This window comes from Emys orbicularis, chromosome 7 (genome assembly GCF_028017835.1).
Source record: "Emys orbicularis isolate rEmyOrb1 chromosome 7, rEmyOrb1.hap1, whole genome shotgun sequence".
Taxonomy (NCBI): Eukaryota; Metazoa; Chordata; order Testudines; family Emydidae; genus Emys; species Emys orbicularis.
The window spans coordinates 1,435,989-1,459,564 of record NC_088689.1 but is presented as its reverse complement, the minus strand read 5'-3'; the positions used below and the strand labels follow the sequence as shown (position 1 = coordinate 1,459,564).

At 61.2% G+C, this 23,576-nt stretch overlaps 2 protein-coding genes across 2 annotated transcripts; both read left to right on the top strand.

The window, feature by feature from the left end:
• The first annotated feature begins 211 nt into the window (after positions 1–211).
• Positions 212–11,283, top strand: LOC135881050 (M-phase inducer phosphatase 3-like). Its single transcript, XM_065407540.1, has 10 exons — positions 212–446; positions 1,344–1,404; positions 2,375–2,414; positions 3,929–3,979; positions 4,684–4,755; positions 5,321–5,383; positions 9,358–9,456; positions 9,958–10,091; positions 10,729–10,840; positions 11,131–11,283. Exons 1-10 carry the CDS (start codon positions 212–214, stop codon positions 11,281–11,283), a joined length of 1,020 nt encoding a protein of 339 aa, XP_065263612.1.
• Positions 11,284–14,492: 3,209 nt separating this feature from the next.
• On the top strand, positions 14,493–21,863 carry PGAM1 (phosphoglycerate mutase 1). Its single transcript, XM_065407488.1, has 4 exons — positions 14,493–14,631; positions 17,909–18,183; positions 20,441–20,621; positions 20,862–21,863. Exons 1-4 carry the CDS (start codon positions 14,493–14,495, stop codon positions 21,029–21,031), a joined length of 765 nt encoding a protein of 254 aa, XP_065263560.1. The 3' UTR covers positions 21,032–21,863.
• Positions 21,864–23,576: the final 1,713 nt, after the last annotated feature.

Genomic DNA, 23,576 nt, shown 5'->3' with positions numbered 1-23,576 from the left:
GAGGGAGGAGCGAGGTGGGGACGGGCAGAGGCACACCGAGGGGGCAGAGCGGCCCCAGGCCATCCGAGCTCTAGGCAGGACAGCAGCCCCCGGCTGGCCAGGGCAGGGGACCAGCTGCTTGTGGGCGTCTTTAGCTCACTGGGGAGGAGCTCCTGGGCAGCGGGGTGGTTCCCGGCCCTGGCAGCAGACCCCACGACAAGGCCCGTCCGCGATGGCCAGCCCCGAGGGTGCCAGCCCCCACCCAGGGAACCGGGCCATCCACCCGCCTGCCTGGCTCATCTTCACCCCTGAGCTGGGGCCATCACCCGTCGGCGACTTGTGCACGAACATGGGACATCTCAGCTGTGTGGAGAGGTACCTGCCCCCCATGGTGACGATGGGTGTCAGGGTGACGGCGGGCGAGGAGGGTGACGGTGGGCGAGGAGGAGGATGGCGGGTGTCAGCAGGTGAGGAGGGTGATGGCGGGTGAGGAGAGTGACGGCGGGCGAGGAGGAGGATGGCGGGTGACAGCAGGCGAGGAGTGTGACAGCGGGTGGCGGTGACAGTGGGTGGCAGGGTGATGGTGGGTGAGGAGGGTGACAGCGGGCGAGAGAGTAACGGCGGGCGAGGAGGAGGATGGCGGGTGACAGCAGGCGAGGAGGGTGACAGCGGGTGGCAGGGTGACAGCGGGCGAGGAGGGTGACAGCGGGTGGCAGGGTGACGGCGGGCGAGGAGGAGGATGGCGGGCGAGGAGGGTGATGGCGGGCGAGGAGGAGGATGGCGGGTGACAGCAGGCGAGGAGGGTGACAGCGGGTGGCAGGGTGACAGCGGGTGGCAGGGTGACAGTGGGTGGCAGGGTGACGGTGGGCGAGGAGGGTGATGGCGGGTGGCAGGGTGACAGTGGGTGGCAGGGTGACGGCGGGTGAGGAGGAGGATGGCGGGCGAGGAGGGTGACGGCGGGCGAGGAGGAGGATGGCGGGTGACAGCAGGCGAGGAGGGTGACAGCGGGTGGCAGGGTGACGGCGGGCGAGGAGGGTGACGGCGGGTGGCAAGGTGACAGTGGGTGGCAGGGTGACGGCGGGCGAGGAGGGTGACGGCGGGTGGCAGGGTGACGGCGGGCGAGGAGGGTGACGGCAGATGAGGAGGAGGATGGTGGGTGGCAGGGTGGTCACGGGCTGCTCTCTCCCGCAGCATCACCCCAAGGAGAAGGCTGAGGCTGTCCCCAGATGCCCTGACTCCGAGCCCCGCTGGCTCGCAGCTGTTGGCTCCTGCGGTAACACCCACACCCACAGGTCAGCACCAGCCCCTCTGCGCAGCCCCCGCCCCCCGGCCAGCGCCCCACTGACCCGCTCTCTCTGTCCCAGGTGGCGCGCTGGAGCCCTCGCTCAGCCCCCAGGCCTGCAGCAGCAGCAGCAGCGAGGGCAGGTACCTGGAGGGGTGGGAGCGGGGAACAGGCAGCGTCGCTGTCTGGGGGCGTCCCAGGCAGGCTGGGGGGCAGAGCAGAGGCCCCGCTGTGTCTGTCCCAGGGGAGGGTTATTATGGGTCACCTGCAGCAAGCCAGTACCTGGGGCTGAGACCCCGTTGGAGCAGTGGCCGGGGGGGGGGGTGTCCCCACGGGGGCCCCAGTCTCTGCTGCCCATGGGTCCCCCTGCAGTACGTGCCAGGCCGCTCGCACTCCCAGCACCCGCTGCTCAGGGGCTGCCCGGCCTCTGCCAGCCCTGGGGGGCTGCTCCGCTGCCTCGTGGTGCCACCGCTCCCCCCAGGCAGCTCAGCCTGCGCCAGGCTGGCTCTTCCCTGCCCCACGAGGAGCTCTGCTGCCAGCCTGCCGCACCGACCAGCCTCTGCTGCCGCACCCGTCCACGCGCCCCCCACGCCCACGGCTCCTCTGCACCAGCCCGCCCCCCCCGAGCTGGGGTGATAGCCCCCCCCACAGTGTGCCCCAGAGCCCCCCCACCGTGTTCCTCCTAGCCCCCCATAGTGCTCCCCATAGTCCCCACAGTGCTCCCCATAGCCCCCCACAGTGTGCCCCATAGCCCCCCACTGCTCCCCAGAGCCCCCCACCGTGTTCCTCCTAGCCCCCCATAGTGCTCCCCATAGTCCCCACAGTGCTCCCCATAGCCCCCCACAGTGTGCCCCATAGCCCCCCACTGCTCCCCAGAGCCCCCCCACCGTGTTCCTCCTAGCCCCCATAGTGCTCCCCATAGTCCCCACAGTGTGCCCCATAGCCCCCCACAGTGTGCCCCATAGCCCCCCAGCACATGCAGTGCTCCCCCTAGCTCCACTGGCACATGCAGTGCACCCCATAGCCCCCCCACACACACTGCCTGTGTGCCTGGCCGGGAGGCTGCTGCCCACTGGGGCCGCACTCACCCCCTGGCTCTGGTTCTCTTCTCAGCTGCAGTCAGATGCCCTCGCGTTGCAGCCTGCCCCGCTCCGTGAGTACCCGGGCTGTGTCTGAGGGGCGGGGAAGGGACCGTGCAGGGCATGGGCAGGGCCTGTGGGTCGCTGTCCTATCCCCCTCCCTGGGCTCGAGGGCACGAACACGGCCATTCTGCAGCCCCAGTACCCTGCCCTGGCATTGCCGGGCACACTCTGCACCCCACTGGGTCGGGCCCTTCCACGTCCCCAGACGTGCCCCTGTGGGCTGGCCGGTGCTTGCTTGTTCCCAGCCCCGAGGGGCGGGCACTGGGCCCCTTCAGAGCCTGCCTGGTGGGGTAGGAACCAGCCTTTCCCCCCCCCAGCTGGCTCTTCTAGCCCAGGGCTCTGTGTGAGGTGGGGGCAGCGTGATGGGCAGTACTGAAGCACAGGTGAGGCTGGCATCGCTGGCATGGATTTATACAGCCCTGCCTGGCACCGGTCCCAGCGCACTCGAGTTATAGCGAGACAGCGGCATGCACAAAGCCACAGGGCTGCGGCATCGGGCTAAGAACAGGGGCAGGATGGACGGGGCTATCTCTGCAGGCCTGGCCCCTCTGCCCCATGACTGCTCCCTGCCTGGTACCCCGCCACACGCACCCCGCCCTGCCCCCGCTCCGTGCCCGGCCCCGCCCTGCACCCGCTCTGCCTGGCCCTGCCCCCGCTCCGTGCCCGGCCCCGCCCTGCCCCCGCTCTGCCTGGCCCTGCCCCCGCTCCGTGCCCGGCCCCGCCCTGCCCCCGCTCTGCCTGGCCCCGCCCCCACTCCGTGCCCGGCCCCGCCCTGCACCCGCTCTGTGCCCGGCCCCGCCCTGCCCCCGCTCCGTGCCCAGCCCCGCCCTGCACCCGCTCTGACTGGCCCTGCCCCCGCTCCGTGCCCGGCCCCGCCCTGCACCCGCTCTGCCTGGCCCTGCCCCCCGCTCCGTGCCCGGCCCCGCCCTGCACCCGCTCTGCCTGGCCCTGCCCCCGCTCCGTGCCCGGCCCCGCCCTGCACCCGCTCTGCCTGGCCCTGCCCCCGCTCCGTGCCCGGCCCCGCCCTGCACCGGCTCTGCCTGGCCCTGCCCTGCACCCGGTCTGTGCCCGGCCTCATCCTGCACCCGCTCCGTGCCCGTCCCTGCCCTGCACCCGCTCTGCCCGGCCCCGCCCTGCACCCGCTCCGTGCCCGGCCCCGCCCTGCACCCACTCTGCCCGGCCCCGCCCTGCACCCGCTCCGTGCCCTGCCCTGCCCCCGCTCTGTGCCCTGCCCCGCCCTGCACCCGCTCTGCCTGGCCCCGCCCTGCACCTGCTCTGTGCCCGGCCCCGCCCTGCACCCGGCCCCGCGCCCAGCCCTGCCCTGCACCCGCCCTGCCCTGCCCTGCCCCCGCTCTGTGCCCTGCCCTGCACCCGCCCGACCCCGCCCGGCCCCCCTCCGTGCCTGGCCTTGTTCTGCACCCGCTCCACCCGCCTCCTGCTCTGACACTAGCACGTTTTCCTTCCCCACTCACCCCCTGTCCTGGGCAGCCTTGTCATGGCTCCCTCCCTTCTGCCCTCCCCCCAGAGCAAGCGCCTGCGAGGAGCCAGCCAGGGACCAGGGGAAGGAAGGGCCAAGGTGAGTGGGGGCAGTGCTGTCTGATCCGCCCACGGGGATATTTGGGGAGCACGGCCGTGTGCTGGGGACAGACTGAGCTGGGAGGCTGGGGCGTTTGGGGTCACCACCTGCCCTGTAGCTCTGGCTGCCTGCAGTGCCACGCCGCGGGGGCTCACAGCCCGGCACCAGCACACCAGTTACTGTTCACAGGGTGTCCCCCACAGTCCCGAATCGCCCCCAAACCATCTGCCCTCCCCTGGGCCGCTCACAGCCTGTGGGGTTTGCTGCAGCTGGTCGATTTCCCCGGGGTTTGACTCTTCCGGGCACAGCGCTGGGCTGGGGATTCGTAAAGGTCAAACGCTCGGAGGTCTGAGTGCCGCCAAGGCAGCCGAGGCGGCGCACAAACATGAGCACCCACCCGTGCCCCCCTGTGGGAGCCTTACCAGGGGCTGGAGCTGCAGCCTGCCTGGGGAGCAGGGACGTCCGGCGCTTGCAGACAGGGCCCCACCTGGGTCAGGCAGGGCTCAGGCGCCGAGAGACGGAGCCGGTCGCTTTGCCCGGCTTGCGCGTGGGCTCAGGGCAAGTCCCGCGCCAGGCTGGCCAGGGGCAGGGGGAGGCATGGCCAGAGGGAAGCCAGACGGGGTGACGCTGCTGGTGCTGTATTTGCCTCTCTCCCCCGTCCCTGTGTCTCTGACACTCCGGCTTCCCCTCGTCCCCTCTCCCAGGGCAGCTCTGGCCTCTCTCCTGCTCCAGCCCCTGGGACGGATGGCGAGATCCTGACTGGGGATTTTTCCAGGGTGAGTGGATCGTACCTGTCCCGTGAGCTCGCCGCCCCCCAGCCCAATCGCTCCGCAAGGGCCCATCACCCTGGGCAGTGACCGAAATCCTCGCTTCCCTGCCCAGAGCCCAGGCCCCAGGCCCCGGCCTCTCTCCTGGGGCCAGCGAGGCTGTGCTGCTCTCCTTAGGCGGGCTGGCCTCGTCTGCTAGCACCCCCAGCCCTTCCTGCCACAGGCCCCGCGGGGGCGCAGAGCATCCGCCCGTCCTCCCCGTCCCAGGAGGGTGCCGGCTGCCCCTCCAGCACCATACAGTGAACATGCCTGCCCCAGGGGCCAGTCTGTGACTAAGGTGAACGCCTCACCTCTCGGCTCCAGGGAAGGTAGGACGTGTATGCGTGTGGGGGAAGGGGACATCCTGCTCCAAGGAGGGCAGAGCATGTGGGGGAGGGGGGGCGTCCCACTCCAGGGAGCACAGGGCGTGTGTGTGGTGGCAGACAGGGGATACATATGTCCCTCCCCAGGGAGAGCAGGGATATCCCTTCAGCTCTGTTTTTGTGCCAATGCCTGTCTCTGTTGGTGCCCCCAGCCCTGCTCTCTGCCGCTGGAGGATGGCCAGCACCGGGATCTGCGTTACGTCAGCCCCGCCACAGTAAGTGTGAAATGCGCCCACTGCTGGGTAACAGCGCGCTCGGACCCCATGCTTGTAAAACAACTCTTATTAAAAACCGCAGCGCGATGCAGCAGCCGCAGCTGGCATTCCAGCCATGTGCACACAGACTGATGGCTGTCTGGGTGTGCCGGCTGTCCAGCTCTGCTCCGCTGCTGTCTCGGTTTGCTCTCCACCACTGTCCTCCGTCTGCAGCTACTCACGTGCCCAGTGTCCCGGAGCAGCTTGTAGCATTGCCCTTTGCCACTGCTGTGTGTGGCTACTGACGGCTGGACCCCACTCTGCTCCCCTGTACGTAGTGGACTCGGCTCCTTCTCTCCTCTGTCACAGCGCTGCCTGCCTGAGTGGCGTTCTCTGAACTGCTTCCCTCCTGCGCACTGTCCCTCCCTTGGCTACAGCAGCCGGCCCTTCCGGGGAAGCAAGTCCAGCTCTCTGACTCCTTCGCTTTGCTGGGGTCCCTGGGAGTGACACTGCTGTGATCCAGCATTGCCCTTCCTGTCTGCTCGGCCTTTGCCATCGCTCCCCTGGCTGCAGGCACTGCCAGGGTTCCTTCCCATTGCTGGGTGGGTACCTGGGGAAGACGTCTTGTGCTCCAATTCCCCTTTGGATTCTGCTGCAGTGAGCTGCAGCCCGGACGCAGGGCTGGTGCAACCTATTAGGCGACCTAGGCGGTCGCCTAGGGCACTAGCATTTGGGGGGCGGCATTTTCTTCGTCGTCGGCATTTAGGCAGAGGGAGCTGGGGCAGGGGGGGCGTGGGGAGGGCCGCCTGCAGCAAGTAAGGGGGAGAGGGGAAGGTGATGCTGTGGAGAGACTGCCCCACACAGCATCTGTGTTAGCTCTGCCTGCTCTGCAGACCGGACGCCAGCAGCGCCGTTCCTTGCCCTCACCTAGCACTGGTGCCTCGATAACACGCGTTGCAGGCGCATGGGAGCACCCAGCCGCAGCGTGTGCTCAGTCTACACGTGCAGCTGGTGATCAAAGGGAACTGCTGGAACCAGGCGCCCTGTCACAGAGTGTGGGGGAGACAAGGCCCTGCACCCCCGGCTTCCTGCGATTCACCATGACTCTCAGCCAGTCAGTAGAACAGAAGGTTTATTTAGACGACAGGAACACAGTCCAAGACAGGTCTTGCAGATACAGACAACAGGACCCCCTTAGTTAGGTCCCTCTTGGGGGAGGGGGGGGCTCCCCTCCATTTTCCCAGCCAGCTCCAAACTGAAACTCTCCAGCCCCCCCTCCTCTGGCTTTGTCTCTTTCCCTGGCCAGGAGGTCACCTGATCTCTTTGTTCTCCGACACCTTCAGTTGGCACCTTTGTAGAGGAAGGGCCCAAGTCATGAGTTGCCAGGCGACAGAGTGTCGGCCATTCTCTGTGCAGACAGTATCACAGGGGCCCTCTTGGGCTCTGCAACAATCACACACCCTGATCCCCCCCACCTAGATACCTAAGAAATGCATAGGGGAAACTGAGGCACCCACACAGTATTCAGGGAAAACATTAAGAACAGTCCCACTTCGTCACACTGAGCACATCCCCTTCCTGTGCCCGGCAGGGCTTGGCACCAGTGCTGCCCCTAGCCCTCCTCCTGAGTCCCCCCTGCAGCTCCAGTGGCTCGGCAGGGCAGCGCACGAGGGGCTGTGATTTTCATTGCTCTTTCCAGTGCCCATGCCCGCGCCGCATCGCTGTGCTAGCTGTCTGCAGGGCCCACGGGCGTCTGATGGGCAGGAGCAGAATCTGCCCAGGCAGCTGCCCATTCCTCCACATCGCTGGACTCCTTCCACAGCCTTTGCCCCAGGCATTTTCTTGCTGGCTCAGTTTTGCAGGGGCTGGCTGGAGTCCCTCAGAGATGAGCAGGTCTCCGGTGTAGGGCACCTCAGTTCCCTTCGGCTCACCTGAAATCTGTTTCCACGCCTCCTGCACTGCTGCCCATAGCTGGGCACTTTTCCTTCTGCCTTTCCCTGGACCAGGATGCCGGCACTGTCAATGCGTCTGTGTCCCTCGGTCCGGCCTCCTGAGCCCATGTCTGTGTTCTGCCCTCGTGCCTGTCCTTGTTTTGATCCTTTCCCTGGACTGTTCAGTTGGCCTTGCTCTTTGGAGGCATTTCTCTAGGGCTAGAGCCGTTGCCCTGTACACTGGAATCACGTGTCCTCTCACTGATTAGGGAACCTGTTACGTCTTCACAGCTCCATGCGCATGCCTGAGCTCTCAGCTCCATGCTGCAAGAGCACGGCTCCGGCTCCCTCTCCCAGCTCATTCTGTTCGGGGCCTCAGGACCCAAACGCCTCGATCTGCCATTCCAGTGTTTCATGCGTTGTTCCTGGCAACAGGGTCTCCCGCGCCTCGCCTCCTTTCCCCCCAGTAGGATACTACAAAATCTTCCCCTTTGCTGCATCATCTCTATCCCCTCTGGCCAGTTCTCCATACAGACTCATTTCTGACACCTACTGCTGCCATGCCTGGGCAGAGGGTTTTGCTGGCAATCCAGCTCTCTCCGTGCTCTGCGTCCTTCCGAGCTGCCTGTTTGCTCTGCTTCTAGCTGCTGCATCGTGGGCCTGTTAATCGTCCCCGGTTCCGTGCTGTGTGTCTCACTAGACTGACGCTGCCACTCCGTGTGCTGGGGAGTGACAGGAAAGGACTAAAACTAAAGCGGCCCAGGCTCCATTATTTGCAGAGGAGCTGCCCCGGCAGCCAGCATTCCAGCCACATGCCCACAGACTGACTGCCTGGTGCTTCCCCCATCTCTGACCCCAGTCAGGAACTTCACAGGGTGAGGGAAACAGCACTAGCCCTAAAGCTGCTCTGTGTCCATGCCCCTGCTCCTGCCCAGGCCCTCTGCTGCCTGCCTCCCTGCCACCCACAGAAAGACGCAGCCCAAAGCCACACGGATCGGCAGGGACTGTGGTGCGTTGGTGGAGCTGGGACTGAGCACTGTGGGGGGGTGCGGGTCAGGATTGGGGGCATCGGACCAGCTACGTGTGGGGACCCTATGCCCCGGTGGAAACATGGACTCGCTGCGGGAGCGCCCCCGCGTGGCTGGGCATGGCACAGGAGCTCTCCTCATCTCGCGCCCCTGCTGACGGCTGCTCCAGCCCAGCAGTTCTGCCTCTTCTCTGACTCAGCCCTCCAGCCAGATCATGCTTAGTCCCCCCTTTCCGGGGAACTACGTCCAACAACCGTCCGGTCGGCCGCCCCCCGTCGGGGCCCACACCCCCGGGCTCCCACCAGGCCACAGCCCCTTCTCCCGGGCTTCTCGCCGCCTTCCCCAGAGCAGGTAGGGGAGCCCAGGCCTGGCCTCTGTCCTGGGTTCCAGCCCAGGGACCCTAGGACAGGCAGTCCAGGGTCACTCCACCAGACTCCCGGCTGTTGCCTCTGTGGTCTTCTGCCTACCCAGCCGGTCAGCAGCCCTCTCTAGGTTCACTCTTCTCTGCCCTCTTCTGTCCCCCTTGCCTGTTCCTCCACTGAACCCCTCCCAGGGTCTCGCTCTGCAAGCCCAGAGCCTGCCCTTTCACCAGGGCTCCCCACCCCAGGGGCTGCTCGGGGTCTCTCCTGGCCTCTTGCCAGACACTGCTTTCCTCAGGCGAGGGTCCCAGGGCAGCTCTGCCCCAGGGCTTCCTCCCTGACCCTCCTCCTCTCTCCAGCCTCGCCCCGCAAGGGACGCGGAGTTCGTCCCTCGCTCCCTGCAGCCCCCGTCTGCTGACCCCCCGCCGGGAGGTACCCCACACACCAGGCTTCAGGGGACCAGGGGTTAACTGGCCTCTCCTGCTCCAGTTAACTCTTTCAGAGCCAGGATGGAGTACACCCCTCACACCCTGGCCATGCAACGCTGCACCCTCAGCACGTTGGGCCCAACGCCTGACGCAAGGGGCCCTGGCACGTGGGGGGAGGACGAGCCCAGAGCTGCCATGACGCAGCCTCTCGGGAGCTCATCCCCCTCCCCATTTCAAACCCCCCCCCAGGTGGCTTCCCTGCTGTGCGGCCAGTTGGCTGGGGTGGTGGAGGAGTACGTGGTGGTGGACTGTCGCTATCCCTATGAATACGCGGGGGGACACATAAAGGTAAGAGCCTGGCTCAACCGGTCCTGCCCCCAGCAACTTCCCGCAGGCAACAGGCTGCCTACTATGCAGAGACAGCTCCCGCCAGGTGTCACAGAGAGCAGGGCAGGACTGGCTGGGGGGGAGCTCCCGGCTACTCCAGTCATGGCCTCTCCCAGCAGGGGGCGCTGTGGGGGGGCTAGGACTGGCTGGGGGGGAGCTCCCGGCTACTCCAGTCATGGCCTCTCCCAGCAGGGGGCGCTGTGGGGAGCAGGGCGGGGCGCTGGCTGTGGGGATCATGAAATTATTAAAATCCTATAAGCATCATGCAGGATCCTGGGCTGCCCAGTGGTTTTGCCTGGGGAGAAGGGGGCGGGGGCCATGGCACTTTGCCAGCTCCCAGTTGACCCCATCTATGGGATGCTCCCCCAGCCCTGAAGGCGGGGAAGGAGCACTGAGCCCTGGTCCTGCCTGTGCTGCCCCCCCCACCCGCTGCACCCCTCTGACCTCCTTGCTCTCGCGCAGGGCGCCCTGAATCTGTACCGAGAAGAGCAGCTGGCGAGGTGGTTCCTGCCGGATCCCTTGGGCACGACCCCATGCCCCCGCAGCAGTGTCCTGATCTTCCACTGCGAGTTCTCCTCTGAGAGAGGCCCCCGATTGTAGGTGCCTTGGGGGCCCACCCAGCTCCCCCCACTCTCTCCCTGCTCATCCCCCTGCCGAGGTCTCTGTGATAGGGAGGAGCCGCAGCCTTGGGGACACTGGAATGCCTACCCGGCTGAGATCAACATAAGAACATAAGAACGGCCGTACTGGGTCAGACCAAAGGTCCATCTAGCCCAGTATCCTGTCTACCGACAGTGGCCAATGACCCAGAGGGAGTGGACCAACAGGGCACGCCTGGCTCCCATCCCAGCAGTGCTGCCCAGCCGGGGGCACCTCGCTGCTCCACTCCCAGGGCAGCAGTGGCAGCCATGGCTGGGGTGCAGCAGGGGCAGCCTGTGGTTGCAGGTGCCCCCCAAGGCTCTATGTGCTATTGGGGTGAGGCCAATGCCTGGCTCTGGTTGCTGGGGCTGGCCAGTCTTGCTGGCTCCAGGCTCCATTAACCCCACAGTGCCTCCCACAGCTGCCCCCTGCCACACTTCCTGTGCCCATGACCCTTCCTGCCCTCACAAGCTCACTTCGGCCAATCAGACTCACCCACTCCTGCCCCGTCCTGTGGCCCCTGTGGGTGCAGGGGGGTCCCTAGAGTGACAATGGGGAGGGGCTCAGTGGTGAAATCCCTCTATCATTGGGCAGGTGCCGCAGCCTGAGGAGAATGGACCGTGATGCCAATCAGTACCCGGAGCTCTGGTACCCAGAGCTGTATGTGCTACGTGGCGGCTACAAGGAGTTTTACCAGCACTTCCAGGTACCTAGGGGGCTGTTGCAGGGGAGGGGGTGGCATAGCCTAGAACAGAACCCAGGAGTCCTGGCTCCCAGCCCCCTGCTCTAACCACTAGACCCCACTCCCCTCCCAGAGCCAGGGAGAGAACCCAGGAGTCCTGACTCCCAGCCCCCTGCTCTAACCACTAGACCCCACTCCCCTCCCAGAGTCGTGGAGAGAACCCAGGAGTCCTGGTTCCCAGCCCCCCTGCTCTAACCACTAGACTCCATTTCCCTCCCCAGGGGAAGTGTCACATGCTCTCTCTCTCTCTCTAGGATCTCTGCGAGCCCCAGGGCTATGTCCACATGCGACACAAGGACTTCCGAGCCGAGCTTAGGAACTACCAGCGGAGGAAACAGCCTTGGAGCCTGCGCAGGATCCGCAAAGAGCTTTTCAAGCCCCTGTTCCCAGGGTCTCCCTTCCCATAGCAACCCAGAGCCCGTCCCTGACTCACAGCGAGGTACCCACTAGCCCCACCCCTTGCCTCTGAAATGGAGCTGCCCCTTTCCCGTTTGGCAAGTCAGACCTTCCCCTCCTGGCTGCCTCTGGAGCTCCAGCATCCCAGCTGTAAGTTAAGACTCTAGCCTTTATGGTTGCAAAGAAAACCTTCAAAATAGGGCTCTGTGAATGAACCTGATGCAGTGACGTCTTCCTGAGTCTGCAGGCAGCCTGAAATGATAGCTCTGCGAGGTTGAACAGCTCCATTCAGCTCGTTGGATGTTGACTTGATGGCAGCATTGTTCACTTTTCATTTCGGACCCAGACACACAGGACAGAGGAGGAGCCATCATTTCATGGAGACCTGCGCAATTTGCCTTTATTGGTGTCACATTTTAGTGCCTCGAAAGGGTGGAGTTTGGTCTGTGGGTGGAGCTTGGGTGCACTTTACTCCTTCCCCCTCCAACTGACCTCTGCCCCTGTCCCAGGGCAGTGATTGACAGGAGCTTTCCCCCCAGGGCTGCCCTCAGCCCCCTACCCTCCTCTCGCTCCCCTTCTTGCCAGGCAAATACAATAAAAGTGCAGCGGCATGAGTAAGTCAAACCTGGACTGACGCAGCAGCAGGTTTAAGGCCTGGCTCTTTGTGGCCACCTTGGTCTCCTCTTGTTCCCTCCTCCTGTTCTCCTGACATTTCCTTTTACTCTCGCCTCCCTCCTTCCCCTCCGCACATGCTCCCTCCCCTCTCCTGCTGAGCCACTCCTGGGAAATCATGCCTCGCCAATCTACTAGAATTCTTTGAGGAGGTCAACAAGCATGTGGACAAGGGGGATCCAGTGGATATAGTGTACTTAGATTTTAGAAAGCCTTTGACAAAGTCCCTCACCAAAGGCTCTTAAACAAAGTAAGCTGTCATGGGATAAGAGGGAAGGTTCTCTCACCGATTGGTAACTGTTAAAAGACAGGAAACAGAGGGTAGGAATAAATGGTCAGTTTTCAGAATGGAGAGAGGTAAATAGTGGTGTCCCCCAGAGGTCTGTACTGGGCCCAGTCCTATTTAACTTTCATAAATGATCTGGAAAAAGGGGTAACCAGCGAGGTGGCAAAATTTGCAGATGATACAAAACTACTCAAGGTAGTTAAGTCCCAGGCAGACTGCGAAGAGCTACAAAAGGATCTCACAAAACTGGGTGATTGGGCAACAAAATGGCAGATGAAATTCAGTGTTGATAAATGCAAAGTAATGCACATTGGAAAACATAATTCCAACTATACATATAAAATGATGGGATCTAAATTAGCTGTTACCTCTCGAGAGAGATCTTGGAGTCATTGTGGATAGTTCTCTGAAATCATCCACTCAATGTGCAGCGGCAGCCAAAAAAGTGAACAGAATGTTGGGAGCCATTAAGAAAGGGAGAGATAAGATAGAAAATATCATGTTGCCTCTATATAAATCCATGGGACACCCACAACTTGAATACAGTGTGCAGATGTGGTTGCCCCATTTCAAAAAAATTATATTGGAAAAGGTTCAGAAAAGGGCATCTCACCATATGAGGTGAGATTAATAAGACTGGGACTTTTCAGCTTGGAAAAGAGACGACTAAGGGGGGATATGATCAAGGTCTATAAAATCATGATGATTGTGGAGAAAGTGAATAGTGAAGTGTTATTTACTCCTTCTCATAACACAAGAACCAGGCATCACCCAATGACATTAATGGGCAGCAGGTTTAAAACAAAGAAAAGCGGTACAGTCAATCTGCGGAACTCCTCGCCAGGGGATGTTGTGAAGGTGGAGGCTGTAGCAGGGCTCCGAGAAGCACTAGGTCAGTTCCGGGCGGACAGGGCCAGGCTGGGCAGGGGTGGTGTCCCCGGCCTGTGTGCCAGAGGCTGGGTCTGGGTCCCGGGATAACCGCCCTGCTCAGTTCACCCCGGGGGTGCCTGGCACTGGCGGGACACGGGGCTACCTGCACTATGGGTCTGACCCAGCCTGGCCTCCTCCCCCTGCACCTCCTGGGCCCAGCCCCGCCTCCTCCCGCACCTCTCAGCCCCCCCTGCCCCAGGGGGCTCGTGCCCCCCCCCAGCCACGTGAGGAGGGTGCGGGTAGGGGAGGGAAGGGCGAGTGCTCTGATTGGTTGTTCTGCCCCAGGAGGAGGCAGTGCAGTGGACAGCCAATCAGATGGCTCAAATTCGAAAGGGGGCGCTTGACTGCCCGTGCGGGCGCGTGGGGATTGGGCCCCAGGGAGATTTAGGCGGCACCTCTGATCTAGGGTTACCATATTTTGAGCCTCCAAAAGGAGGACAATCCACAGGGCCCCGGCCCCAGCCCCGCCCCTTCCCCAAAGTCCCCGCCCCCTCCCCTGCTTCCCGCGAACATTTGATTCGCGGGAAGCCTGAAGCAGGTAAGGGGGGTGTGGGGGGAGGAGGTGCGGCCCAGTCTGCCCCCCCCGGCGTCTCCAGCCTGGGTCGGCTCGGGCTCTGGGGTGCCGGCCCCGGGCCAACCCCCGGCCGAGCACCCCCGGCCCGCCCAGCACTGCCGGTCCCCGGCCCAGCACCCCCCAGCCGCTGGCCCGGCCCCCGGCTCGGCACCGCACCGCCGGCCCGGTCCCCGGCCCAGCTCCCGGCCCCCAGCTCGGCCCCCGGCCCAGCACCGCCGGCCCCGCATGTCCCGATTTTCCCGGACATGTCCGGCTTTTTGGGATTTCCACCCGGACGGGGATTTGGAGCCCGAAAATCCGGACGTATGGTAACCCTACTCTGATCCACACTTTACGGTAACAGCGTCACGGCTGTAGTGACGTCACGGTAGCTGAAGGTCACGTTGCCCTTCACGTGCGCTCCGTGCTCTTCGTGCTCCCCCGACGGCCCTCCAGGACGCATGCGCCACAGCTTCTTGTCCACATTGCGCATGCTCCAATTGGCGGTGTTGCTACGGGGAAATGCTGTGGGTACCAGGAAGAGGGTGCGCATGCGTCTGGTCCTGCTCGCGGGAAAGGCTCGAGGACGCACGAGCGCAGCCCGCGCAAGAGTCGCCCTGGAGCCATATGCGCATGCGTGAAAGGCCCGGGGGACGAGCTCTCTGGCAGGCCGACAGAGGGATGCAGGGGAGGAGCCAGTCTGACTGGCGCATGCGCAGTGCGTGTGGGCGGGCCCGCGCGGCTTTGGTGCAGTCCGGCTCGAGCGCTGCAGTTCCGCCATGGCCGCCTACCGGCTCGTGCTGCTGCGGCACGGCGAGAGCGCCTGGAACCTCGAGAACCGCTTCAGCGGCTGGTACGACGCCGACCTCAGCCCGGCCGGCAGCCAGGAGGCGCAGCGCGGCGGGGAGGCGCTGAGAGGTACGGGCCGGGGGCGGTCCCGGTCCCGGGGGGAACAGTACTGGGGCTGGGGGGGGGAGCGGTACCGGGCCGCGGGCGGGTTCCGGGGGGGGTCGGTACTGGGCTGGGGGGGGTACCGGGGGACGGGAGCGGGGCTGGGGCTGGGGGGGGTCGGTACCGGGCCGGGGGGGGAGCGGTACCGGGCCGGGGGGGGGTTCCGGGGGAGGGGAGCAGTACTGGGCTGGGGGGGGGGTCGGTACTGGGCTGGGGGGGTCCCGGGGGACGGGAGCGGGGCTGGGGCTGGGGGGGGTCGGTACCGGGCCGGGGGGGGTTCCGGGGGAGGGGAGCAGTACCGGGCCGGGGGGGGAGCGGTACCGGGCCGGGGGGGGGTTCCGGGGGAGGGGAGCAGTACTGGGCTGGGGGGGGGTCGGTACTGGGCCGGGAGAGTCCCGGGGGACGGGAGCGGTACTGGGTGGGGCTGGGGGGGTTCCGGGGGCTGGGGCTGGGGGGGTTCCGGGGGCTGGGGCTGGGGGGGGGGGTCGGTACTGGGCCGGGGGGGTCCCGGGGGACGGGAGCGGTACTGGGTTTGGGGGTGGAGTTACTGGGGCAGCGAGGCCGGGGGACCGGCCTGCGGATGCTGCGTGGGGGACGGGGGGCAGCAGCAGCCAAGGCCCAGCCAAAGCCTGAGGGGTAGTGGGAAGCGTGGAGCCCGTCAGTGCCCCCTGCCCCGGTCCGTACTCAGGGTGCCCCTGAGGAGCTCCCCAGGCACGTGCCTGGCTTGGCGAGGGGCCACCCCCTGCCTGGGGGGCGAGGGGCCACCCCCTGCCTGGGGGTGCTGGGCTTGGTGCTGTCCCGCGGGAGCTGTGCAGGGATGTGCCGCTGCCAAGGGCTCGGGCAGGAGGGTGCTTCTGGGGGGGGCGCTGCGGGCCAGGAGGACCGGGCTCTGGGGTGCCCAGCGCAGGCTGCGTTCAGCGTGAGTAAAAGGGAGCCGATCCGTTGGCCCTGGTCTCTGCCAGGGCACAGCCTGGCCCCTGTTCGAGGGGGTAGGAGCTGGGAGTGATCATGGGGCTGAGCTTTGGCCCCCAGGCTGTAAAGAATCTCGCCCATAAAGGAGCTGATCAGCCCGGAGTCCTGGACCCCATTCCCAGCTCTGCCATTGACACATGTTGTGACCTTGGGCAAGTCTCTCATGTCTCTGCCTCTGACCGTCTGCAAAATGGAGTAGTACTTGCCCATCCCCACGGAGGGCCTCCGCGTGCCCGTTCTGGCCCTGAGGCGGAGTTAATCCTGGATGGACGGGCAGCCTGGACGCTGGGAGAGCCCAGCTTCATTAGGATAAAGCGTTTTGAGCCCCTCTGAAATATGGTGCGGAAGGGCTGTGCATTATCCCCCTGCACAGTGCTTCCCCCCCCAGCACGTTTTCTCCCATCCCTCACGTGGGGCTGCAGCGCTGTGCTGTGCGAGATGCTCTGCTCTGACAGGCTGCCTTTGCCAGGACTCCTCTGTCTCTCTCCCTGGCGCTGAGTCATTCGGAAGTGGTGCGGGCACGTCTCAGCCATGACTGGACACACAGCCCTCTTCTCTCTGGGGAGCAGGGAGAAAGGGCGTGCTCTGGCTGTGGGTTACAAGTGCTGGCGTGTTTCCCTCCCCACAGCCCTGTGAGGGAAGCAGAGTCATTGACAGGAAATTGCAGGACCTATTTCATCCCTCTTGCTTGCTAGACTCAAAATGAGACAATATAGGCAGCAGAGTGCCTGATTCATTCCTCCTGCAGATGCTACCTGGGTGCAGCAGAATGCGATAGGCGCTGGCCCAGAGGGTCCTGGGATGGGATAGAGCTTAGTTTATCTAATCACATTGCCGGAGTATGTGAAGCAAAAATGTCCCATAATAGATGGCGTCTAAGCAAATCTGTGCTGAAGCCGCTCTGGCAAGTCATAGCCTGTGCTGGTTCTCACGCAAGGTTGGCCACTCTCTCCTGGGCACCGGGGGGACGGGAGGAGAATGTGTGCAGTATGATCCTGGGTGAGATGAGTTGGGTGCCAGGTGGGCGCCAGCAAGCTGCACTGCCCTTCCACCGCACCCTGGAACCCAGTCAGCAGCCTTGCGTAACCCTATTGCCCCTTCTCCTCAGAGCCCCGGTCATCTTCAGCGTGGGGCGTGTTGTGGGGCAGGCGCACTGCAGGGGAGAAGTTGGCCTGGCTTTCGGAGGAGCTGTGTTGCCTACCAGGATGAGGGGATTTCTGAGGCAGTGGTGGGGGTGGAGCCCCCAGTTCCTGGCTGACTCTGGCTGCAGCAGCCAGTGTTCCTTAGAACTCAGTGTGTGGAGCTGTCCTCTGTACCGGTGCGCCACTGCTGGCTGACAGCTCACATGCCTCTGCAGGGGCGGCCTGGCCTGGCGCAACTGCCAGCGCTGCATCATGCTCCCCACCATTCTGGCCCATGTGGGGGTACGGCTCAGGCCTGGGGGTCCTTAGCCACCCACTCAGTGCTGTGTCTGGCCAGAGCTTCTAGACGCTCTCGTGTTACTGGGATGGATTCAGGACAGTGATAGAGCTCCTCTGGTCGGGGAGGGGGCTCTCTCTCCTCCAGCCCTGCCCTATGAACCTGCAGCTCTCCCCGCATGCTCCCCAGAGCTCTGGAGAGGAAGCAGTGGCTGCCTGGGTCTCCACCGCACTGAGGTTACATAAGCATCCTGTCTTTCCACTTCAGCGAGCTGAGCTGCCTTGTGATTGGTAGGCACAGCTTGGCCAGGCTGTGGAAGGGGGGCCAGCTTGTGGAGGGGGCACGTTCGCCCTCATCAGGCACTGGGGAGAGCAGAGGATCTGCGGCGAAGCGTCGGGGACTCAGCAGTTTAAAGCCCTTCTGAGGCAAAAGATTCCCTGTGACTCGCAGGCTGGTCCATTGGGTTACACCAGCTGCTCAGCCTGAGGACAAATCAATGCAGGCCCCTGAGACCAGATGATGGGAGCTACTGTGACCTCCCAAACCTGATGCTGTGGGTGGAGCCGATTCACTGCTGGTGGGTGAAGCCTCTGGTCGAATTCTGAGTGCCCTGGAGGCCTGCTGGGGCTGGGCATAAAGCAGGGCTGTAGGCAGTGGCGCCCCGGAAGGGCTAGGGCCAGGGAGTTCTGGGGACTGGTGCAGTTTCTGGTGGTGGGGAGACCGTCAGAGCCTGGCTTGTTGGACTAAGAGAGGGAAGTGCTCCCAACATGAGACTCCTGGCATCTGCCCCCCGCCTCGTTTGCCTCTCGTGGGTGCTGTGCGCTGATGGTCTCGGGGTTCTGATCCCTTCCAGATGCTGGCTACGAGTTCGACATCTGTTTCACCTCTGTCCAGAAGCGGGCAATCCGCACTCTCTGGATAGTGCTGGATGCCATCGACCAGATGTGGCTGCCTGTGGTGAGGACCTGGCGCCTCAATGAAAGGCACTATGGTGGCCTGACAGGCCTCAACAAGGCTGAGACAGCTGCTAAGCATGGGGAGGCCCAGGTGAAGATCTGGAGGCGTTCCTATGACATCCCACCACCTCCCATGGAACCGGACCACCCTTTCTACAGCACCATCAGCAAGGTAAGGTGGGGCCCTCGCAGCTCTGCCTTCTCCCCTCTCCCCACAACAGCCGAATGTGGGGCCTCTGGGCTGGGGAGAAGGCTGGCTGGCACGAGGGTTGCTGTTCTGTGGGACCCTGTGTGAATGGGGGGCAAGGGGTGCTACTGCATAGTCCTAACTGGAGCTGGTTAACATTTTGGGGATGAATACTTTATTTGCCGAAAAATGCAGCTTTGGGTCGACCAAAACTGTGCAGAGATTTGGCAAATCGGGTTGGCCAAAAGAACTATATGCTAGTTGAAACGTAGATAGTTCGGCTTCTTCCAGAGGGGAAACATGGGGACAAAATGCTTCGTTCGACCCAAAACAATTTTCAAGTTTGTCGTTTTGGCAAAAAAAAACCCCAATAATTGTTGTTTTAGGGCAACCCAAAATGAAATCTTTTCCCAGGTGTTTTTGTTCAATGGTCAAACCAGACAGTCCTTGGCCCAGCGCCAGTCCTCTTCCCACGGCTCCTGGTCTCGCAGCCTAGGGCTGGGGTGGAGGGGCACTTGGCACGGCCCGGGCACCTCTTCCCCCATTGTGGTCTCTGGCACGCAGCTCCACCCTGACTCCATGTCACCAGTGACTGTAATGATCTCAGAAGCCAGCAGTTAGCACTGCTGGCTGGTCTCAATCTCTGCTCGCTGTCCTGTGCCATGAGAAGATACTGACTCCACTAGGCACTACACAGGCAGGGGCTGGGAGCCCTGTTACGCTGTTAATCATTACAGTCCCGTGTAGCTCCCTGGGGTGTCTGCTCTGCAGTGAAACCCTGCTCCTAGATAGGGGCCTGCAGCCCCCAGAACCCAGCTGACAGGTGACCGAATGTCCACTAGCCATGGGAAACGCACAGCAATCCAGGGGAGGCTTAGGAACGAGAAAAGGCTTCCTGGCCTAAGCGTACCCTGGGTCTGGGTCACTCTGTAACCGACTTGTTTGCTGTGCAGAGCTGGGTTGTCGTCCCCCCTCCCCCCAATAACCCTGTGGGGACCCAGACCAGGACAGCAGAGTGGTGGGTGGGTGTGATGGTGCTGCCCGTGGGAGCCAGCTAGGTCACTCAATTAGGGTGAACTGCAAACAAAATGGGGCAGATAAACCCCAAACGCTGGTGGTTATTCCAATACTTAGATTTACCAAGCCCCACAACACAGCTTCTGTATTACCTCACCGGTTACTCAGAAGTCCAAACAATGCAGTTCCCTTAGAGTGCCCAGCCTCAGGCCTCCGTCCAGACACACCTGTCAGATACGATGATGATTACTGAAAATCTTCTCTCATCATATAAAAGAATAGGTTCTTCCACCCCCAAAGGATCAGCCACATACCCAGGTTCAGTTATAACTTAGATCTCACCCAAAATGCACGCTATAGTCAATTCTTATTAACTAAACTAAAATTTATAAAAAAAAAGAAAAGAGAGAGTGCGTTGGTTAAAAGATCAACCTACATACAGACTTGAATTCAATTCTTGAAGTTCAGATGCATTGCAGAGGTGATCTTGTAGTTGCCAAAAGTCCTTTTAGAAATAGTCCATAGGTTATAGTCCAATGTCCATATTCAGGGTGGTTCCAGACAGTGATTGGGGAACTCAATCCTTATGGCTTAAGGTTTCCCCCTCTTGAAACCCAAAGCAGATCTGAGATGAAGCAGGGTCGTGTCCCAAGGTTCTTATACATTTCCAGCAGCCTTTCTGCCTGAGAAAACAATAGGCCTAACTCTCCTTCTCCCAAATATCCTGGCAATTAGCACAGGGTAATTTATCCATTAAACAGTTCAGATACAGGTTACCACAACCTTCAAAGAGACATAGAGACAATAATACTATTTCCCTCAAGTATCATCAGAAATGTTCATATTCCTTTTTTGATCTTTGAATTAAAGTTATAGCAATAGACAAGCTGTGTTTGCTTACATCACAAGACCTGAGCAAACATCTACCCTTGAGATCTCTAACAATGCAGACTTGCATTTCAAAGCTCTATCCATTTACAGATCTTCCTAACCAGTCCTTAAGGTTCACCCATGGGTCAGGTCAGTCCGTGAGTTAATTAACTCTTTCTGGCCCTGTCACCTTCCAATGAAATATTATATCACACTCCTAACGTCACAGTTGGGCTCCCTGCAGGAGCTCCCAGTGACCACATCGGGGGTAGCTCACCATGAGCCCAAAGCACTTCGCTAGCTAGGCATTGCTGCCCATGTCCACGGTGACTGAGGGCTGTTGGTTGTTCCCCAGGACCGTCGTTACGCCGACCTGACCGAGGACCAACTGCCGACCTGCGAGAGCCTGAAGGACACCATTGCCCGGGCCCTGCCCTTCTGGAACGAAGAGATCGTCCCCCAGATCAAGGAGGGCAAGCGCGTTCTCGTTGCCGCCCATGGCAACAGCCTGCGAGGGATTGTTAAGCACCTGGAAGGTACGGCAGCCTCATGCCCTCAGCTGCCTGCGAATCGGTGGGGCTGCGGGCTGGCTTGGCCCCAGGCTCAGCAAGGTGTCGGCACCTGCCAGCGCGTGTGTCTAACTGAACTCCGTCCCCCGCCCAGCGACCCTCTCCCGGAGCATTGCTGGGACTCCGCTCCCTGCTGCTCTCGCAGCCCCTGGGGTGGGCAGCGCCTTGCTGTGGGGCTCAGTGGGTGACTGTGCCTTGTGTTTGCAGGCATGTCCGAAGAGGCCATCATGGAGCTCAACCTGCCCACCGGCATCCCCATCGTCTACGAGCTGGACAAGAACCTGAAGCCCATCAAGCCCATGCAGTTCCTGGGGGACGAGGAGACTGTCCGCAAGGCCATGGAGGCTGTGGCGGCTCAGGGCAAAGCCAAGAAGTGAAGGCAGGTAGTGGAGGCTTGTGAGCAGTAGATGAGCCCCCTTCCCACCCTTCCCCTGCACACACTGCCCACAGCCTATAAGAACCGAGTACAGAGCCAGCTCCCTGGGACCTGCATCCCTCCGTAGACAACCCTGCAAACCCACAGGCCAGCTAGGCTGCAGAGGCATCTGGGAGCCTCTCCTCAAAGATGGGGGAAGCCCAATGGCCATAGCCAGGTGGTAACCGCCTCTGCAAGGCTCCAGCGAACCCTGGGCTAGACCAGTGACTGTGTAAGGTATTGGCCAACCCAAGCATTCCCTAGACAGTCACCCTGGGCCTTCCTAGCTGGGCTTGAGCTCACGGGGAGCTGTCATTGTCATGAGTTTTACTGTTGCTTGATGTCGTCATTCCAGACGTGAGAGCATGGACCAGCGGAGCGAGGTGTGAATGCTGCTGTGAGTCAGGGACCAGTCTTGCTCTCACATGCCCCTGGGGGGTTTGTCCTGGTTTACTTCTTGAAAAGGGCCCTGTTTGGGGTGCTGCGTTCTTGGTGTGTGGGAGTGCACGCGCCAGCGACTGTACCTAGCTCTCCAGGGCCAGCTCTTTAATTTATTGCCTTCAACCATGGACTGGGGAGGGGGGCATATGGAGGAGTATGGTGTGGAGCTAGCGTCGGCCCTGCCCCCTTGCCTGCTGTGTAGTGCTAGTGAAACACAGTTCCTGTATGTTAGCCCACGCGCTTGTGTCCCTGGCACTGGCCTCGCCGTGAGCCTGGATCTGCACTGGGTCTAGTGTCACTGTCCAACAAGAGCGGTTGTCTCGTTAAGTACAATAAAGGAGTGATGTGCAATAGCTGCTGTGTCTGTTGCGTCCCTTGGCAGGGCCCTCCAGTGCCGGAACTGGGGCAAGTAGGGGCATGCAGGCTCCTGGGGCAACCTGTGACACCAGGTACACACACTAGACCCTTTGTCTATCCCAGCTGGGCCTTGGGACCATACATGGTCCCTGGTTCCCTTTCCTCCACGTCCAGCCATGGCACAATCCCTCCAGCTGCTCCTGGAGCCCAGACCCCTGGAACACCTGCTGGAAAGGAGCAGGCCCTGCTACACTACTGATTACAAAACAGCTTCGCCTGCCCTGCTCCACCCAGCCCCTGCCAGTGCTGCAGTGTTCTCACAGCAGCTGTAGCTAGCGGGCCTTGGAGCAGTGACTCCTGCAGCCTGCCCGGCATTGCTGCCCTGCTGGAGCTGGATGGATAGGAGGCAAGCTCCCAAGGGGGCTCCCACAATGCCTAGGCTTTCCCTGGGGTGGCACTGTGGCTGTGCAGGGGGCCCAGGCCTTGTGCCACCTGAACTCCTCAAGGGAACACGTCGGTACCGGGCAAATTAGTTGAAACAATAGTAAAGAACAAAATTGTCAGACACATAGAAAAACATAAACTCTTGAGCAATAGTCAACATGGTTTCTGTAAAGGGAAATCGTGTCTTACTAATCTATTAGAGTTCTTTGAAGGGGTCAACAAACATGTGGACAAGGGGGATCCGGTGGACATAGTGTACTTAGATTTCCAGAAAGCCTTTGACAAGGTCCCTCACCAAAGGCTCTTACATAAATTAAGCTGTCATGGGATAAAAGGGAAGGTCCTTTCATGGATTGAGAACTGGTTAAAGGACAGGGAACAAAGGGTAGGAATTAATGGTAAATTCTCAGAATGGAGAGGGGTAACTAGTGGTGTTCCCCAAGGGTCAGTCCTAGGACCAATCCTATTCAATTTATTCATAAATGATCTGGAGAAAGGGGTAAACAGTGAGGTGGCAAAGTTTGCAGATGATACTAAACTACTCAAGATAGTTAAGACCAAAGCAGATTGTGAAGAACTTCAAAAAGATCTCACAAAACTAAGTGATTGGGCAACAAAATGGCAAATGAAATTTAATGTGGATAAATGTAAAGTAATGCACATTGGAAAAAATAACCCCAACTACACATACAACATGATGGGGGCTAATTTAGCTACAACGAGTCAGGAAAAAGATCTTGGCGTCATTGTGGATAGTTCTCTAAAGATGTCCACGCAGTGTGCAGAGGCGGTCAAAAAAGCAAACAGGATGTTAGGAATCATTAAAAAGGGGATAGAGAATAAGACTGAGAATATATTATTGCCCTTATATAAATCCATGGTTCGCCCACATCTCGAATACTGTGTACAGATGTGGTCTCCTCACCTCAAAAAAGATATTCTAGCACTAGAAAAGGTTCAGAAAAGAGCAACTAAAATGATTAAGGGTTTAGAGAGGGTCCCATATGAGGAAAGATTAAAGAGGCTAGGACTCTTCAGTTTGGAAAAGAGAAGACTAAGGGGGGACATGATAGAGGTATATAAAATCATGAGTGATGTTGAGAAAGTGGATAAGGAAAAGTTATTTACTTATTCCCATAATACAAGAACTAGGGGTCACCAAATGAAATTAATAGGCAGCAGGTTTAAAACAAATAAAAGGAAGTTCTTCTTCACGCAGCGCACAGTCAACTTGTGGAACTCCTTACCTGAGGAGGGTGTGAAGG

What these genes read in the sequence shown, in the direction of transcription:
- PGAM1 (XM_065407488.1), top strand. Translation starts at nt 14,493, where the DNA reads ATGGCCGCCTACCGGCTCGTGCTGCTGCGGCACGGCGAGAGCGCCTGG. An exon ending in CGGCGGGGAGGCGCTGAGAG is followed by an intron (nt 14,632 to 17,908) that starts GTACGGGCCGGG and finishes GATCCCTTCCAG; the next exon opens with ATGCTGGCTACGAGTTCGAC. An exon ending in GATTGTTAAGCACCTGGAAG is followed by an intron (nt 20,622 to 20,861) that starts GTACGGCAGCCT and finishes TTGTGTTTGCAG; the next exon opens with GCATGTCCGAAGAGGCCATC.
- LOC135881050 (XM_065407540.1), top strand. Translation starts at nt 212, where the DNA reads ATGGCCAGCCCCGAGGGTGCCAGCCCCCACCCAGGGAACCGGGCCATC. An exon ending in GTTGCAGCCTGCCCCGCTCC is followed by an intron (nt 2,415 to 3,928) that starts GTGAGTACCCGG and finishes CCCTCCCCCCAG; the next exon opens with AGCAAGCGCCTGCGAGGAGC. An exon ending in ACGCGGGGGGACACATAAAG is followed by an intron (nt 9,457 to 9,957) that starts GTAAGAGCCTGG and finishes GCTCTCGCGCAG; the next exon opens with GGCGCCCTGAATCTGTACCG.